This window comes from Mesoplodon densirostris, chromosome 3, assembly GCF_025265405.1.
Source record: "Mesoplodon densirostris isolate mMesDen1 chromosome 3, mMesDen1 primary haplotype, whole genome shotgun sequence".
Classification (NCBI taxonomy): Eukaryota; Metazoa; Chordata; class Mammalia; order Artiodactyla; family Ziphiidae; genus Mesoplodon; species Mesoplodon densirostris.
In genome coordinates, this window is record NC_082663.1 from 177,041,718 (window position 1) to 177,057,885 (window position 16,168).

The following is a 16,168-nucleotide window of genomic DNA, read 5'->3' on the forward strand; positions in this document are numbered from 1 at the left end:
AGTTGATACGCCTACTGAGTCTAGTTTTTCCCAGCCTAGCATTCAGCCTTTGGGTATCCAAACAAATGGAAGACAGAGACCAGGACCTATAAAGGTCTAGAAAAACCATAGACCACTTCCATTTTCTGAGGTTCTCAGTATACTGAAAACTGAAGATGTGCTAAAAGTGAGTTACAAAAATTCTGGTGTGTTTGAAATTTTTCCATTGCACCATCCTTTTCTTTCAATCCTGTTGTCAGTGTGTCTCTGTGCCCTCTTTGTCTAATGTTACTTAAGGAAACATCACAAATTGAAAGTTGAAATAACCTTGGAGGGTAGTGTTCTGGACTGTATTTGATGTTGGGTAACAGGGTGGCCTCAGGCTGCTGGGCCCAGAGCAGTGACTCTGCAGGAACGGTGGCGCCTGGTTACACAGCGTGGTGCAGCCGACCTCAGGCCAGACTTAAGGAGCCGTGACGGGTTCCGTCAGCGCCGCGCACTCGCTGCATTGGGGACCAGGCCCTTCCCGATATCTCACCGACTTCCCACCCCTTCTTGCCAGCTGCCATTTGCCCCTCCAGAGAAGGAAACGGGATGCCAGACCCCGAGACCCAGGTCCAGGCCCAGGAAGGGTCGGAACCACAGAGACTGGGATGCAACGCCGGGCAGCGGGCCCAATAAAGAACGAGGGCAACAGGGCGCGAGAACGCCGGCCCGGCCGGCCCCGCCTCAGGGCGCGCGCCCTGGGCGGTACTCCATTCCGCCGCAGCCCGACCCCTTCCCTCCCGCCCAACCAACGGCCACTTCCTGCCTCACTCCCAGCCAATCCCCACTCTCCACGAAGAATAGCCCTAGGGGGCGTATGGGAAAGTGCAGAGAGCGATGGTCTCATCGACCAACCGAATCCCGGAGCTTGCGCGGGGGGGCGGGATTTAGCGCTGGCCGCAGCTAGTCAGGAGCGAGGGGCGGACGCAGGGCCGGGCTTCGTGCAGTGGGGCTCGCTCGCGCGGCGGTCGCGGCAGTCAAGGCCTTTTGGTTCTGCAGCACGTGACGGTTGTGCTGCCTCAGCCGCTGTCTTTACTGCAGCGCGGGGCCGGGTGTGCGGGCGGGAGGAGACGCGGGCGCCGCCGGCGGTCCCCCTGAGGCTCGAGGTGAGACGGGAGGCCTGATCGTGTTCTCGGGCCTGTGAGGACCCCTGGGGGCCTGGGTACGCGGCGCCGCGGCCGAGGGCCCGAGGAGCCGGGCGTGGCCGGGGCCGAGGGGTCCGGCCGGGTTTCGAGAGCTCAGGCCCAGGCGGACGCTCGGGCCGTGAAGGGCGAGGCCCGAACCTGGGCCGCCTGAGTTGGGGAGCCGGGCCCAAGCCGCGCCGGCGGGGTCGGGAGGCGTGGCAGGTGCCCTAGAGCCTCTCTTGACCTCTGGGAAAGCTAACTTCTCCTTCTGGCTTTGCTTCTAGGGCTTTCTTAAGCGTGTTGTTGGCTGCTTGTGAAGCTGCGAGGTGTTCTGGTGTAACCGGGTAAAGGTCTGGAATAGGACCGGGCCTAGTCGGTATCCCTAGTAGTGGGGAAGGGTGATAGTGGGCCGAGAGAGAGTGTTCAGGATTAGCATTACAGGTTCAGTATTTGAAAATTAAAACCACAAAGTGAAGACTGGACTCTGGTAGCCCGACGAGTATGGAGAATGTGCTAGAACACGCAGTGGTTGAAAAATTTCAGTCCTAACATTTACATCTATTCGGGGATGGGGAATAAGTAAGCTAGTAAATTCACAGGATTTTTAAAGCAGGAAAGCTCCCAAAAGCTCTCTGTGGGCAGGTGGTTTTATAGTGGAGGAAACTGAGGCCCAGAGCTCTGAATGATTGGCTCAAGGTCATGCGATTAATTTTATGATCACGTTGGAATTACTGTTGAGGCAGATTTGGTGTAGTTGTTAAGGCTAAGCTCTGATTCAAGTCCTTCATCAGCAGTTTGTTGCTATGTGAACTTGGACATTTTACTTCCCCTTTGTGCCCCAGTTCTCTCCAAATAATGGATATAATACCTGGTGGAGTTGTTAGAATTAAATTGTGTATAAAAAAGGACTTTAACTGCTTGATAAACGATTGAAATAAATTGTTATGGTCTGAATGATGTTGGTCCACTACACCAGCATCCTACTTTTTGAGTTGGTTAAGTCCTGGGACCTAAAGTCACATTTATGGAGATAGGAGGAAGAAACTGATGTAGTGGATTAACTGCTGGGCATGACACAAGTGAATGCTGGCTGAAGGAAGTTAAACTGAGCTGAATATTAAAAGGTTGGGAGGACAAAGGTGAGCCACAGTTAGGCTCTTTTCCTCTAATTTAGGAAATGGAACATTTTGCTTAATTTTTTAATAAGTAGAGTTGGTGGGTTGGGGGGAGGATTTGATTTGTTTTGGTTTAGTTTTTTTTAAAGGAGGAACTGTATTGATCTTAAAATCATTCTGTATCTCAGTCTTGACAGTGCTGTTTAAGGGCCATGAATAAAATCACTGCTGAATTGTACATTTGCTATAGTTAGAGCAGAGGTAAAGGATGGTGTGGGGAGTTCTGGGCCACCCAGGGTACACAAGCAAATAAGCCGGGGGGAACTGGATTATGAGACGGCCAGAATGAACTTTGTATTGGAGTAAATGTGTCGCACAACAAGCAAATTTTCTGACCTATCTGATAATGGGTGTTAGCATCCCTCCCTACCTTACTATCTTAACTCAGCAGTTTCAACTAGCACATTATCTTTCAAGGACCTCGAGGGGTAAACGTTTTGAGGGAAGTTGTTGCTGCAGTTTTGGCAGTCATGCTCTTGCATCCTTTCAGTTACAGAGTTCACTTTGCCCTGAGAGATAGCTTAAGGGGATGAAGTGACAGTTGGTAAGCATAAACGCAGGCTCAAGAGACTTGAATTCCAGGCCTAACATGGTAACTAGCTTAATGAACTACATTGGTTTCCACCTCTTTAAAATGGGAATGAAGAGTGCCCTGGATACCTTACCAGGAGGACAAATAAGATGGTGAACATGGAATTACTTTGAATGGCATAATGAACGGTGCAAATAGAAGAATTGGCAGCTCATAACAACTCCTAGGAAATAATAAAAGTGCCTGAACATGGTTATAACCTATATAGCTTACCGTAGAACTTTGTCAGTAAAGTGCAGGTTGAATGCTTTGTTAACTAAAACAGATGTGCCTTTAAATTAAGCTTAACTGTGAGCTGTGAAAATTATTTGGAGAATTTTGTTTTTTAAATAATTTAGAATCTTCAGCAATGTTTTGAGTATCCACATCTTAAACCTACTTAGTTTATAGGAGAAAAGAAAGTGCTATGGAAAAATAGATTTTAATGTTCCTGTCAGTGAACAGCAAAATTCAAAACTGTAAACTAGGCAGTAGTATATATCTGTTTTTAAGTGGATGATCATTTACAATAAAGACCACTTTGAATTTTATGTACTTTTTTCGCCCTTTAAGTGCTTCTATATTTTGACTAGATGCACATGTAGTAATGTCAGAGGGACAGAAAGTAGTAGTATTAAAATGGTTATCTGTGACTGGAATCAAATTCCTTTTAAGTGGTTCCTTTTCAATCTAAGACTTCAAATTTCTTATTGCCTTAAAACTCAGAGTTTTAGAACCATCAAAACTTAAATGGTGTCACTGGGCAATACCTAGTAATAGTAGAAATCACTGCTAATGTTGCACTTACTGTAAGCCAAGTACTGACATAAACACTTAACATGCATTTTGTTTATATAACAATCCTAAGAAGTACATAGTGTTGTTATTCTCATTTTAGAGATGAAGAAACTGAGGCCCTGAAGTTATTAAGTAGCCGATTAGGGATTGTGACTTCAGAGTTCCTGCTCATAACACTATTCTATATTCTATGTCTAACTGTGACCTTGGACAGCTTATGTAACTTCTCTTAGCCTTAGTTTTGTCGTGTGTCACATGGGGATGATAGAACTTCCTGGGGTTCTTCTGAGGGTTAAATTAGACAACCTAAGGTAAGACTTAACATTTTTAAAGAGTATATTGGGACTTCCATGGTGGTCCATTGGTTAAGACTCCGTGCTCCCAATGCAGGGAGCCCGGGTTTGAGCCCTGGTCAGGGAACTAGATCCCACATGCATGCCGCAACTAAAAGATCCTGCATGCCGCAGTGAAGATTCTGCATGCTGCAACTAAGACCTGCTGCAGCCAAAATAAATAAATATTAAAAAAAATAAAAGTGTATATTAATAGATGAATGGATAGCCTACGTGAAAGAAAGACTGCCTCTCATTTTTTATTACACACTGCCTTTTTAAAAAAATCACTTTTGGGAATTCCCTGACAGTCCAGTGGTTAGGACTTGGCGCTTCCACTGCAGGGGGCCGGGGTTCAATCCCTGGTTGGGGAACTAAGATCCCACAAACCGTGCGGCGTGGCCAAAAAGTAAAAATCTTCCCCCCCCCCCAACCCCGGAAACCTAGAACACCAGCTAGGCCACTTCTCCTGTTCTTTCTAATTTCTCATGGATCAAAGGAATTAGAGGTGAAATTTCCTAACTACTTTTAAGAGGTAAAATTCCACAAAGGAAAGCCTCAAACCAAATGGTTTTAACACCAATCCTTCACAAACTCTTCCAAAAAATAGAAGAGGGAACACTTCCCAACTCATTCTGTGAAGCCAATATTACCATGATACCAAAACCAGACAGACTTCACAGGAAAAGAAAAACATAGAACAGTATCCCTTAAGAAAACAGGTGCAAAAATCCTCAAAATGCTAGCAAATGGGATCCAGCAACATATAGAATTATAGGGCTTCCCTGGTGGCACAGTGGTTAAGAATCTGCCTGCCAATGCAGGAGACACGGGTTTGAGCCCTGGTCTGGAGGGATCCCACATGCCGCGGAACAACTAATCCTGTGCGCCGCAACTACTGAGCCTGAGGGCCACAACTGCTGAAGCCCGAGCACCTAGAGCCTGTGCTCTGCAGTGAGAAGCCACTGCAGTGAGAAGCCTGCACACTGCACCAAAGAGTAGCCTCCACTTGCTGCAGCTAGAGAAAGCCCGTGTGCAGCAACGAAGACCCAATGCAGCCAAAGGTAAATAAATAAAATTTAAAAATTATAAAAAAAAAAAAGAATTATACACCACAACCAAGTGGGCTTTGTCCCAGAAATGTAAGGTTGGTTCACCAAACTATAACAAAGAATGTAATATACTGCATTAATAAAGGACAAAAACCACATGATCATTGCAGTTGATAAAGTGCAACACCCTTTCATGATAGAAGCACTCAACAAACTAGGAATAGAAAGGAACTTCCTCAGCCCTCTTAAGAGACAAATAATCCCTTCTGTGGGATTCCTTCTGTTCCTCTTTCTAATTACTCATGGATTAAAGGAATTAGAGGTGAAATTTCCTAACTACTTTTAAGAAGCCAAGTCTTACAAAGAAAAGCCCAGAACCAAATGGCTTCACTGGTGAATTCTACCAAATACTTAGGGAAGAATTAACACTAGTCCTTCACAAACGCTTCCAAAAATACAAGAGAGCACTTTCCAACTCATTCTATGAGGCCAGTATTACCCTGATACCAAAACCAGACAAAGACTTCATAAGAAAACCGTAGACCAATATCTTTTAAGAAAATAGATGCAAAACGAGACTAACTTGAAAATATTAAAGTTTAATTTTAATTTAAAACTAATTTGAGCCTCCCTTTGTTTTAAAGATTTTTTTTCTGAATGGACCCTTACTGAGCATAAAGAGTCTGCCAATGAGAGGTGACAAATATAATATTTCTTTAGCGCTTGCCCATTCGTAAAGTTGATCAGTTTTGGATTTGTTAACATTCAATGCAGAATGTGTCTGTTTCCGTTAAGTAGAATATTTTGTGTTCAGTTGAAGTCTCATGTACCTTATTAAATGTGTATAGGAAAATAATATGGACTTTTTTTAGAATGTGTGCTGAGAACAGAATTATCCTTAACCAAAAATAAGTTAAATTTGGGAGAATTCATAAAGAAAATTGGTGGCAGAGCAGGAAAAAAGAAAATCACAGATAAATAGGGATATTTCCCTGTCCAAATGCTATAATTGTATATACACCGTTGCAAGGAAGAGTTAAAGACGAAATCATAGACTATAATCAGAGGAAAGCTAGTGTTTCCTGTTACATAAAATCATTCAGCTTTGTTGAAATATAGGAGGTGTACGGACACAGTTACCTTTTGGCCCATTCTGGGAATTGAAAATGTATTCACTGTGGTTGTACTAATTGGGTATCAAAGAATAAACCATTTGGGAACTCCTATGAAGTACTGGACTCTGATAGACTTTGTATTATCTTTTTATATTTTCACAGCAAGCCTTCGAGCCACTAATACTACTAGCTACATTATAAAATAGGGAAAAAAGACGCATGGAAATTCAATAAGCTGACCAAGGCCACAAAGAGGATCAGGAAAGTCTAGAACCCAGCTTTCTCTGACTTGACAGTTTACACCATCACATACACCATACTGCCTTTTGTATAAGGAGTTCATTTTCTGAATCATCAGTTTTTAAAATAGAAAACTTCCATCTCTAGAATTCAAGATAAATTCACTCTTTGAAAAGTTAAAAGAGTGAACTGAAACATTAAAAGTGAGTAGATTAGTTTCTCTTGAAGAATCCTTCTGACTCAGATTTTGAGAACTGGGCTTTTTGCTCTGTCCTTGGGAAACTGAGAAGCAAGTCAGAAATCATTTATATTATTTATAAATGTATATTACAAATGTGCATATGTTTAGCTCCTGTTTTCTTGGCTTTGTGTACATTTGTCTATGCGATCCCAGGGGGTAGAGCTTCTCTGACTTGGATATAGGTTGATAATTATATTTTATTATTAAAAACAAAACACTTATTAACTGGAAGGAAGGGAGTAAGAGGTTTGTATTTCTAATCCAACTCATTTCTGAGTCTTCCTCTGTACTTCTATGCTTTAGAATTTAAAGGTGTTTTCTAGACAACTTTGATCAAGTCTAAAGAACCTTCTATACTGATCCAGTAATAAATTTTTTAAAAGAAGCTTTTAATTTTGAAATAATTATAGACCCGCAGAAAGTTGCAAAATAGTACAGAGAGGTCTCTTGTACCCATCACCCAGCTTCCCCCAATGGTAGTATAGATAGATAACTATTGTAAAATATCAAAACTAGGTAAAAATTGCACTGGTACAGTCTACAGACCTTATTCAGATTTCTCCAGGTTTTATATGCCCTTGTGTGTACATAGTTATGTGCAATTTTATCATGACACTAATTCATTTTTGAAATTTTTACTTTTTTGACTTTTTTTTAATAGAAGGAAAATACTCAAGCTAGAGCGTTAAGTAGTACTAACATACCTATGCTCATTTTTTCCTAGTTAGTTAAAAGGTTATGAGTTTATTTTGATATTATCCCCCCAAAACCCCCAACATTTGATTAATAGAACTAATACTACAGAATATTCATAAACTCTGAAAACATGGGCAAATACTTTTTATGTTTCCAGACTTTAAGGACACCCTATATAGATTGATCCTGAAAGTCAGACTTTTTTTTTTTTAAATCCTTGGTAACTAGTTGACACTCGTGGAATTGACCACTATCATCAGCAAACATTCATTTAGTTTCTAACATGTGCTGGGTTTTCTGATGGGCATCAGATATATTCTCCTTTAACACTTTGTAACACAGAATTCCGACAGTTCAGTCTTGTGACTGCCAGAAAACAGTCTTGAACTCTGCCACCCAGCATTTATTAAAAGTCCAGTTGAGAGAATTCACTGGTGGTCCGTTGGTTAGGACTTGGTGCTTTCACTGCTAGGGCCTGGGTTCGATCCCTGGTGGGTGAACAAAGGTCCTGCACGCTGTGCTGTGCGGCCAAAAAAAAAAAAAAAAAAAAAGTCCAGCTGAGAGATTTATTGATGAGTATTTGAAGGAAGTGCAGTCTGTTCACTTCTCTAGAACCTAGAAATTGTAAGTTTTATTTGTAGATCAAGTTCTGGATCAACAGAAATCAGAACTTGGACTATATAGTGTTGGCCCTCATAGTATTGGTCTTATTGACTTAGCCTTTGCTCTAGTTAAGGAATATCGTAAGATAAAGCCACACAAAACTCAAATTTACATATAACGAGGTATTTTTAAGAAAAGTTCACTTTAGTAGACTCATAAATATTAAAAGATTTTCTTGTTCGTGGTTTTGATTTTTAATTGCTGGCTCTCCTGGAAGTCTATGCCTGTAAGTAATTTGTAATTTGGCCAAGACAGGAATTTAAATGGGCCTACTGTGAGACAGTTTGTGGCATTAAGTAGCTTAGTCATGAGTTAGACATCCACCCAGCATTTGCACCCTAGCTCAAAGGGGCACTGCTGTAGAGTAACAGTCTTGCAGTGATAAAAAAATTAGAGCGAGAAAATGGCTCTTGGAAGAAAACCAGGAAATGAAGTGCTCCACGAAAATGATGGCTTTCAAGCAGAAAGTAAAAGTATGGGAGAAACTGCTATAATGGCATTCAGGAATATGAGAAATCTTGTACTAGAGGAGCTAATGTAGCTTAGTGAGCATGAACTGTGAAGTAGAAGAAACTTAGAAAATGTGGTAAATGTTTATTTACTGCTGGAAAGTTACTCGGTTTAAAGGTACCTAATTTCTTCATTCACTTTTATTCCTGAGCATTCTGGATCTAGGAATCACTTGCTCTGTGGCTTTGGGCAAGTTGGGGGTGGGGGAGATGTGCTATTTGTTTTTTAAAAGCATTATTGCTTTGTTGTTGAGCTACTTGTTACGTATTTCCTATTGATAATCTTAGAAATAGTGGGTGACAACAGAGAAATACACTCTCTGCTTAGGAGTCTGTAAATGTTAAGACAAATGAAGAGGTTTTCTTTTTTTAGTATTTATTTATTTTTATTTGGTTGTGCTGGGTCTTATGTGCAGCAGGTGGGCTCCTTAGTTGTGGCATGCAAACTCTTAGTTGTAGCATGCGTGTGGGATCTAGTTCCCTGACCAGGGATTGAACCTGGGCCCCCCTGCATTGGGAGCATGGAGTCTTAACCAGTGTGACACCAAGGAAGTCCCCAAATGAAGGGTTTTAAAGGGAGAAAAAAGCTTCTGAAATCTTTTTAGACACTAAAATGTGAAAAATCATTTTGTGTTTCTAAGACAAAACCAGTATAGAACTACCAAGTAAGGTATTGGGAGACAGGAGACTTGGCCTCTGATCCTGATTCTGCCAATAACTGGTTTTTGGCAAATCAGTCACATTTGGTGCATAATAATGGAACATCTTTTTAAAAAAACAATGAACTAATTTTTACAGAATAGTTTTGGATCTACAAAAAGATTTTAAAGATAGTACAGAGTATTCCCATATAACCCATACCCAGTTTCTGCTATTACTAACAACATTAGTATAGTACATTTATTATAATTAATGAACCAATATTGATGAATAATTACCAACTAAAGCCCATATTTAATTCAGATTTCCTTTGTTTTTACTTGCTGCCCTTTTTCTGTTCCATGATACCACATTACATTTAGTCATCATGTCTCCTTAAGCTCCTCTTGGCTGTGACAGTTTTTAAGATTTTCTTTGTTTTTTGATGACCTTGACATATTTTGAGGACTACTGGTCAGATTATTTTGTAGCATGTCCCTCTATTGGGATTTCTTTGATGTTTTTCTCATGATGAGAGGGAATATGGATTTTTGGGAAGAAGACCACAGAGGTTAAAGTACTGTTTTCATCACATTGTATCAAGGGTACATACTATCAACATGACCTATTACTTTGGATGTTGACCTTGATCACCTGGCTGAGGTAGTGTTTGCTAGGTTTCTCCACTGTAAAGTTCTTGTTTTTCCCCCTTTCCATACTGTGCTCTTTGGAAGGATATCAATATCACTATGTGTAGCCCACACGTAAGGAGTGGGGGGTTATGTTCCACCTCCTTGACAGTGGAGTATATACATCCGTTACTTGGAATGTTTCTTCATGGGAAATTTGTCTCTTCCTCATTTATTTATTTACTCAGTAATATATTTGTATAGATTCATGGACATTTATTTTATACTTGGAGGTATAATCCAGTACCACTTATTTTGTTGCTTGTATTGTTCCAGCTTTGGCCATTGCTTTTTCTTATGTTCCTTTGACATAGCCCCCATCACTGTGGGTGTTTTGTTTTTGTTTTGAACACTTCCCTTTGTGGCACTACAAGATGCTCCAGGCTCGTCTTGTATATTTCCTGCCCTAATCCTAGAGTCAGCCAAGGAACACTGTTTCCTTTTATTGGAGACGATATTGGAAACCAAGATCCTTGCTACTAGGTGTATTTATTGCTACTGGGGTGTAGCAGTTTCTTGTATGCCCTCTTAGCTGACAGAGCAAGGAAATATATGTGTGTATACTAACTGGTATATATACACATATCTATAAATACTTCTCTGTGTAACCCTCTGTATATTAAGATAAACATGAATTCATACTATAGTCTCTCTCACCCATTACCATGAGGATTATTTTAGCCTCTTTCCCTTGCTTATCTGTAAAATTCACACACCCAACACTGAAAGTGGCTCCCACAATCCATTTATTTAGTTGTTAAATTTTGATATACATATATAGCAGTATCCGAATTGTTAACCTGTATATTCATGTGAAACAACTTACTCAACTTGAACAGTGCTTTTTTTTTTTTTTTTGAACAGTGCTTTTGTACAGTCTGGTTTTACAGACTCCACTCATTTCCAGAGTTACTTAGGTTAACATCTTTCCCCTCCACCCCGTTCAGTGAGGTTGTTTTGTATATTCGTAATACAGTTAGATTGTTTTGTCACATCCTGTGTGCCATCCTTGGATCACTCAACCTCTTCAATGATTTTTTAAAATTTTTCACACATGGGGCTTCGCTGGTGGTGCAGTGGTTAAGGATCCACCTGCCAATGCAGGGGACACAGGTTCGAGCCCTGGTCCGGGAAGATCCCACATGCCATGGAGCAACTAAGCCTGTGTGCCACAACTGCTGAGCCTGTGCTCTAGAGCCCACGAGCCACAACTACTGAGCCTGCGTGCAACAACTACTGAAACCTGCACACCTAGGTCCCATGCTCCACACAAGAGAAGCCACCACAATGAGGAGACTGTGCACCGCAACAAAGAGTAACCTCCCTCGCCGCAACTAGAGAAAGCCTTCATGCAGCAACGAAGACCCAATGTAGCCAAAAATAAATAAATAAAATAAGTTTTAAAAAATATATTAAAAAAATTTTTTTTCATACATAAAGATTCATTCTTTGTGCTATAAAGTTTTATGGGATTTGAAAGATGGATAGTGTCATGTATCCATAATTATAGCATCATACAGAATGGTTTCACTGCCTAAGAAAGTCCCCTGTGCTTACCTATTCAACCTGACCCCCTCCCCTAAACCTCTGACAACCACTGACTTTTTTTTTTTTGGTATCTAGAGTTTTGCCTTTTTCAGAATGCGATCTAATTGGAATTCTATAACATGTCGCCTTTTCAGACTGGCTTCTTTCAGTTAGCAGTAGGCATTAAAGATTCATCCAAGTCTTTTTTTGGCTTGATAGCTTTTTTTTTTTTTTTTTTTTTTTTTTTTCTGCTGTACGCGGGTCCCTCACTGCTGTGGCCTCTCCCGCCGCGGAGCACAGGCTCCGGACGCGCAGGCTCAGCGGCCATGGCTCATGGGCCCAGCCGCTCCGCGGCACGTGGGATCCTCCCGGACCGGGGCACGAACCCGCGTCCCCTGCATCGGCAGGCGGACTCTCAACCACTGCGCCACCAGGGAAGCCCGCTCATTTTTTTTTAATTGAAGTATAGTTTATAGTTTATTTACAATGTTGCGTTAATTTCTGCTGTATGGCAAAGTGATTCATTTTAGATAGCTCATCTTTTAATTTCTGAACAATATTCCATCGTATGGGTGTACTACAGTTTGTTTATTCATTCCCCTACTGAAGAACATTTTGGTTTCTTCACGTTTTGCGTGCTTATGGATAAAGCTGCTATAAACATTTGTATGCGAGTTTTTGTGCATTCGTAAGCTTTCAGATCAGTTGGGCAAGTACCTGTGAGCATGATTGCTGAATCCTGTGGTAAGTCTATAGTTAGCTTTGTAAGAAATTGCCAAACTATGTTCCAGAGTGGCTGTACTATTTTGGATTTTCACCAGCAGTGAAATGAGAGTTCCCGTTACTTCACATCCTTGCCAGTTTTTTTTTTATCTTAGCCATGGTAATAGGTGTATAGTATCTCATTGTTTTGTTTTATTTTATTTATTTTTTAAAATTTATTTATCTTTGGCTGTGTTTGGTCTTTATTGTTGCGTGTGGGCTTTCTCTAGTTGCGGCGAGTGGGGGTTATTCTTCGTTGCGGTGTGCGGGCTTCTCATTGCGGTGGCTTCTCTTGTTGCAGAGCACGGGCTCTAGGCTCGCGGGCTTCAGTAGTTGTGGCACGTGGGCTCAGTAGCTGTGGCTCAAGGGCTCTAGAGCACAGGCTCAGTAGTTGTGGCGCATGGGCTTAGTTGCTTGATGCCTCATTTCTCAGGATCTTTGGTCCACCAACCAGGGCTAGCTGTTCTGTAGTTGCACTTTCCCTCACTAAACCCTACCTGAATCCCCTATTCCAGACCACTCCCTTTAGTACCCTTGCTGACTAGTCTTCCTGTCCTGTCTCTATCACACCTCCTCAGTATTCAACTACATTTTGTCTAGCGTAATAGAAATATGGGATATGAATTCTTTGACTTATTGGTTGTGATAATGAGTAAATGATTGGGTTATTTTCATTTTACTAAGTCTTTGTTATTAATATGTAAAGTAAAATTAGAGTAATACGTCAAGGGAGGTTTATGCAAAACAGTGTGCCTATGTGACAGTGCTTTTATTAACTGGAAAACAAAGCACAAACTCATTATTCATAAACCCTAATCAGTGGTTCGCAAAGTGTGATTCCTGAACTAGCAGCCTTTGCATCCCCTGGAACTCGTTAGAAATGTGAAGTCCTAGCCCACTGGGCCCAGCCCACGTCTACTGAATCAGCAGTTTTTCAATTTTATTTTTAATTTTTAAAGTAAATTTATTTATTTTTGGTGGTGTTGGGTCTTTGTCGCTGCACGCAGGCTTTCTCTAGTTGTAGCGAGTGGGGGCTACTTTTTGTTGCGGTGCACGGGCTTCTCATTGCGGTGGCTTCTCTCTTTTTTAAAATTTTTATTTATTTATTTTTGTCTGTGTTGGGTCTTCGTTTCTGTGCGAGGGCTTTCTCTAGGTGTGGCAGGCGGGGGCCACTCTTCATCTCAGTGCGCGGGCCTCTCACTGTCGCGGCCTCTCTTGTTGCGGAGCACAAGCTCCAGATGCGCAGGCTCAGCAGTTGTGGCTCACGGGCTTAGTTGCTCCGCGGCATGTGGGATCTTCCCAGACCAGGGCTCGAACCCTTGTTCCCTGCATTGGCAGGCAGATTCTCAACCACTGCGCCACCAGGGAAGGCGGTGGCTTCTCTTGTTGCGGAGCAAGGGCTCTAGGCGCGCAAGCTTCAGTAGTTGTGGTATGCGGGCTCAGTAGTTGTGGCTCGTGGGCTCTAGAGCATAGGCTCAGTAGTTGTGGCACACGGGCTTAGTTGCTCCACGGCATGTAGGATCTTCCTGGACCAAGGCTCAAACCCATGTCCCCTGCATTGGCAGGCGGATTTCTTTTTTTGAATTTTATTTAATTTATTTTTTTATGTAGCAGGTTCTTATTAGTTATCCATTTTATACATATTAGTGTATATATGTCAATCCCAGTCTCCCAATTCATCCCACCACAACCACTCCCACTACCCCACCCCCGGCAGGTGGATTCTTAACCACTGCGCTACCAGGGAAGCCCCTAAAATCTTTTTTATTGTAGTAAAAACGCTTATCATAAGACTTACCATATTAACCATTATTAAGTTCAGTGGCATTAAGTACATTCTCATTGTTGTGCAGCTTTCACCTCCATCCATCTCCAGAGAGAACTCTTTTCGTCTTGGAGAATTGAAACTCTATACTACCTACTACCAAATCTTTTTGTGCATCCATGTGGCTCAGTTTTTATATCTTTAGGTCTGCGGTTTTGGGAAAGGGACCGACTACCATCCGTGACAGTCTAATACAATACGTAAGGCACTTACAGGCTTAGAAAATAAGAGGTAAAGATAGCTGGTCTGTGGTTTAATATATTTTTTTGTTGAGTCTTAAGACCCTAATTTAAAACCATACCTACACTTGATGGTCTTTGGACAAGAGCAGCAGCATCTAAATTAAGTGTTTTATTTGAGGCTAGTTAGCTCTTCTGTTACTTCATTGTAATGTTTTAACTCATTTAAACTAACCTGTAAAAGGGGCTTTGTCCATTGTAGAGCTCTTTACAAATGCAGGAAGTTAGTTTGAAATTGTATCTGAACACCCTAAATTTGTGTAGCCAACATGATATTCTATATGGGGACACCTGTTTATGTTTGAGTTTTACTTTGAAATTTGTATTGAAATTGAATCTTTTAACTAACTGGTTTTAGGAAAACTGCTTTATCATTCTGGGTTCACTTTCTTTATCTCTAAACTGAAATATAATGAAGTTCTGATTTGAAAGCCTTAATTTTAGATAAGAGAGGGGTTAGTGGTCTTATACAATTTTTAAAAGGAGGTGATACATTTACCTGTACCCTTTTTTATATTTAGATCATGGAAGGGAAGCGGTTGCTGTGTGTGTTACTGGTCCTTGGAACTGCTCTGGTTCAGGCTCATGATGGACCTGAAGATGATGTGATTGACATTGAGGATGACCTTGACGATGTCATTGAAGAGGTGGAAGACTCCAAACCAAAAGCAGATGCCAGCACTCCTCCATCTCCAAAGGTTTGAAGTGGTCTTTGACTCTATTCATTTTGCCTCTTGAGATAATCAAAGGATGAAGGTAAATTTTGGATCCTTATCACAGGGAAAGCAACATTTGCTAAAATTTTTATTGATATCTCTGTCAGCCTTTGTTATATTGTCCCAGAGATAAGTTATATGGATTGAATTCGAGGGCCAGCTATGAAAGTTTGAAAGCAAACCAAGAGAATAGATCCTACTGAGAAAGGAGTGTTGCTGAATATTACAATTCTTAATTCATTTTTATATTTAACACAGGTCACCTACAAAGCTCCAGTTCCAACAGGGGAAGTGTATTTTGCTGATTGCTTTGACAGAGGAACTCTGTCAGGGTAAGTGTTTCTTAGGGGAAAAAAATCTTAGAGGCAGACATCATATAAATAAGATGGAATAGTGTATTCCTTTTTGGATATTATTTTATATAGTGAAATGTCTAACTATTTTATATCTTTCGTCCCTTTTAGGAAAATAGTGTTTTAGAACATGTGGTTCTTGCTTTCATTTCTTTTCCCTTCACCCTGTATTTTGTTCTTTGAGAAAGTTGTTTTCTCTTGAGTCTTAAAAGGTGAAATTATTTCATGGGTTTGGTACTTTTTCTTACAGGTTTTTGAGTTGAGTACAATATATTATCACTACTTGAATGACACATTTAAAAGTTGAAAGTAGAGTGGTTAGGTAGGCTAAGAAGAGCTGTATAGTTCCTGTTTTTATTATTCTTTACATTGTTTCTTTTTACAGGCCAACTGTAATTTGAATCTTAATTTAGGGGTATGTCTTAATTACAGGTGGATTTTATCCAAAGCCAAGAAAGATGACACTGATGACGAAATTGCCAAATATGATGGTGAGAGTTGCATTTGATTTAGATATAATAGCAGATTGATGTTTGATGTATTTCCATAGTATCTCTCAAGACTAGTTTAAAAGGAGTATGTATACATTTTAAGATTTTTCATTGGAAGTTTGCTTTCTTTGTGTGTTCCATTATATTTTATAGGGTTAGACCTATTTAATGTTTATTTTTACACCATAAAATGGAAAGATAATTTATTACCCATGGTGCTGTATTTTGGAAATGGAAGGTCTTTTCTAGGCATTGGTAGAATGAATGTGCTATAGGTTTTTAAAAACCATATCCTAATATTTGTCAATTATGTGTGTTTAATATTAATAGACCAGCTCTCAGAGGTAAATGGAACATGTTAAACATTTGTCAGTATGATGGATTTGC

General features: G+C 40.7%; 1 protein-coding gene across 1 annotated transcript in view; it reads left to right on the forward strand.

Moving 5' to 3' along the window:
- Nucleotides 1-975: 975 nt before the first annotated feature.
- CANX (calnexin) overlaps nucleotides 976-16,168 on the forward strand; it is a 29,341-nt gene continuing 14,148 nt past the window's right edge. The window contains exons 1-4 of the mRNA XM_060095043.1: nucleotides 976-1,130; nucleotides 14,743-14,919; nucleotides 15,196-15,269; nucleotides 15,723-15,781. Coding sequence (XP_059951026.1) covers nucleotides 14,746-14,919; nucleotides 15,196-15,269; nucleotides 15,723-15,781 — 307 coding nt within the window. The 5' untranslated portion in view covers nucleotides 976-1,130; nucleotides 14,743-14,745. The remainder of the gene's footprint in view (nucleotides 1,131-14,742; nucleotides 14,920-15,195; nucleotides 15,270-15,722; nucleotides 15,782-16,168) is intronic.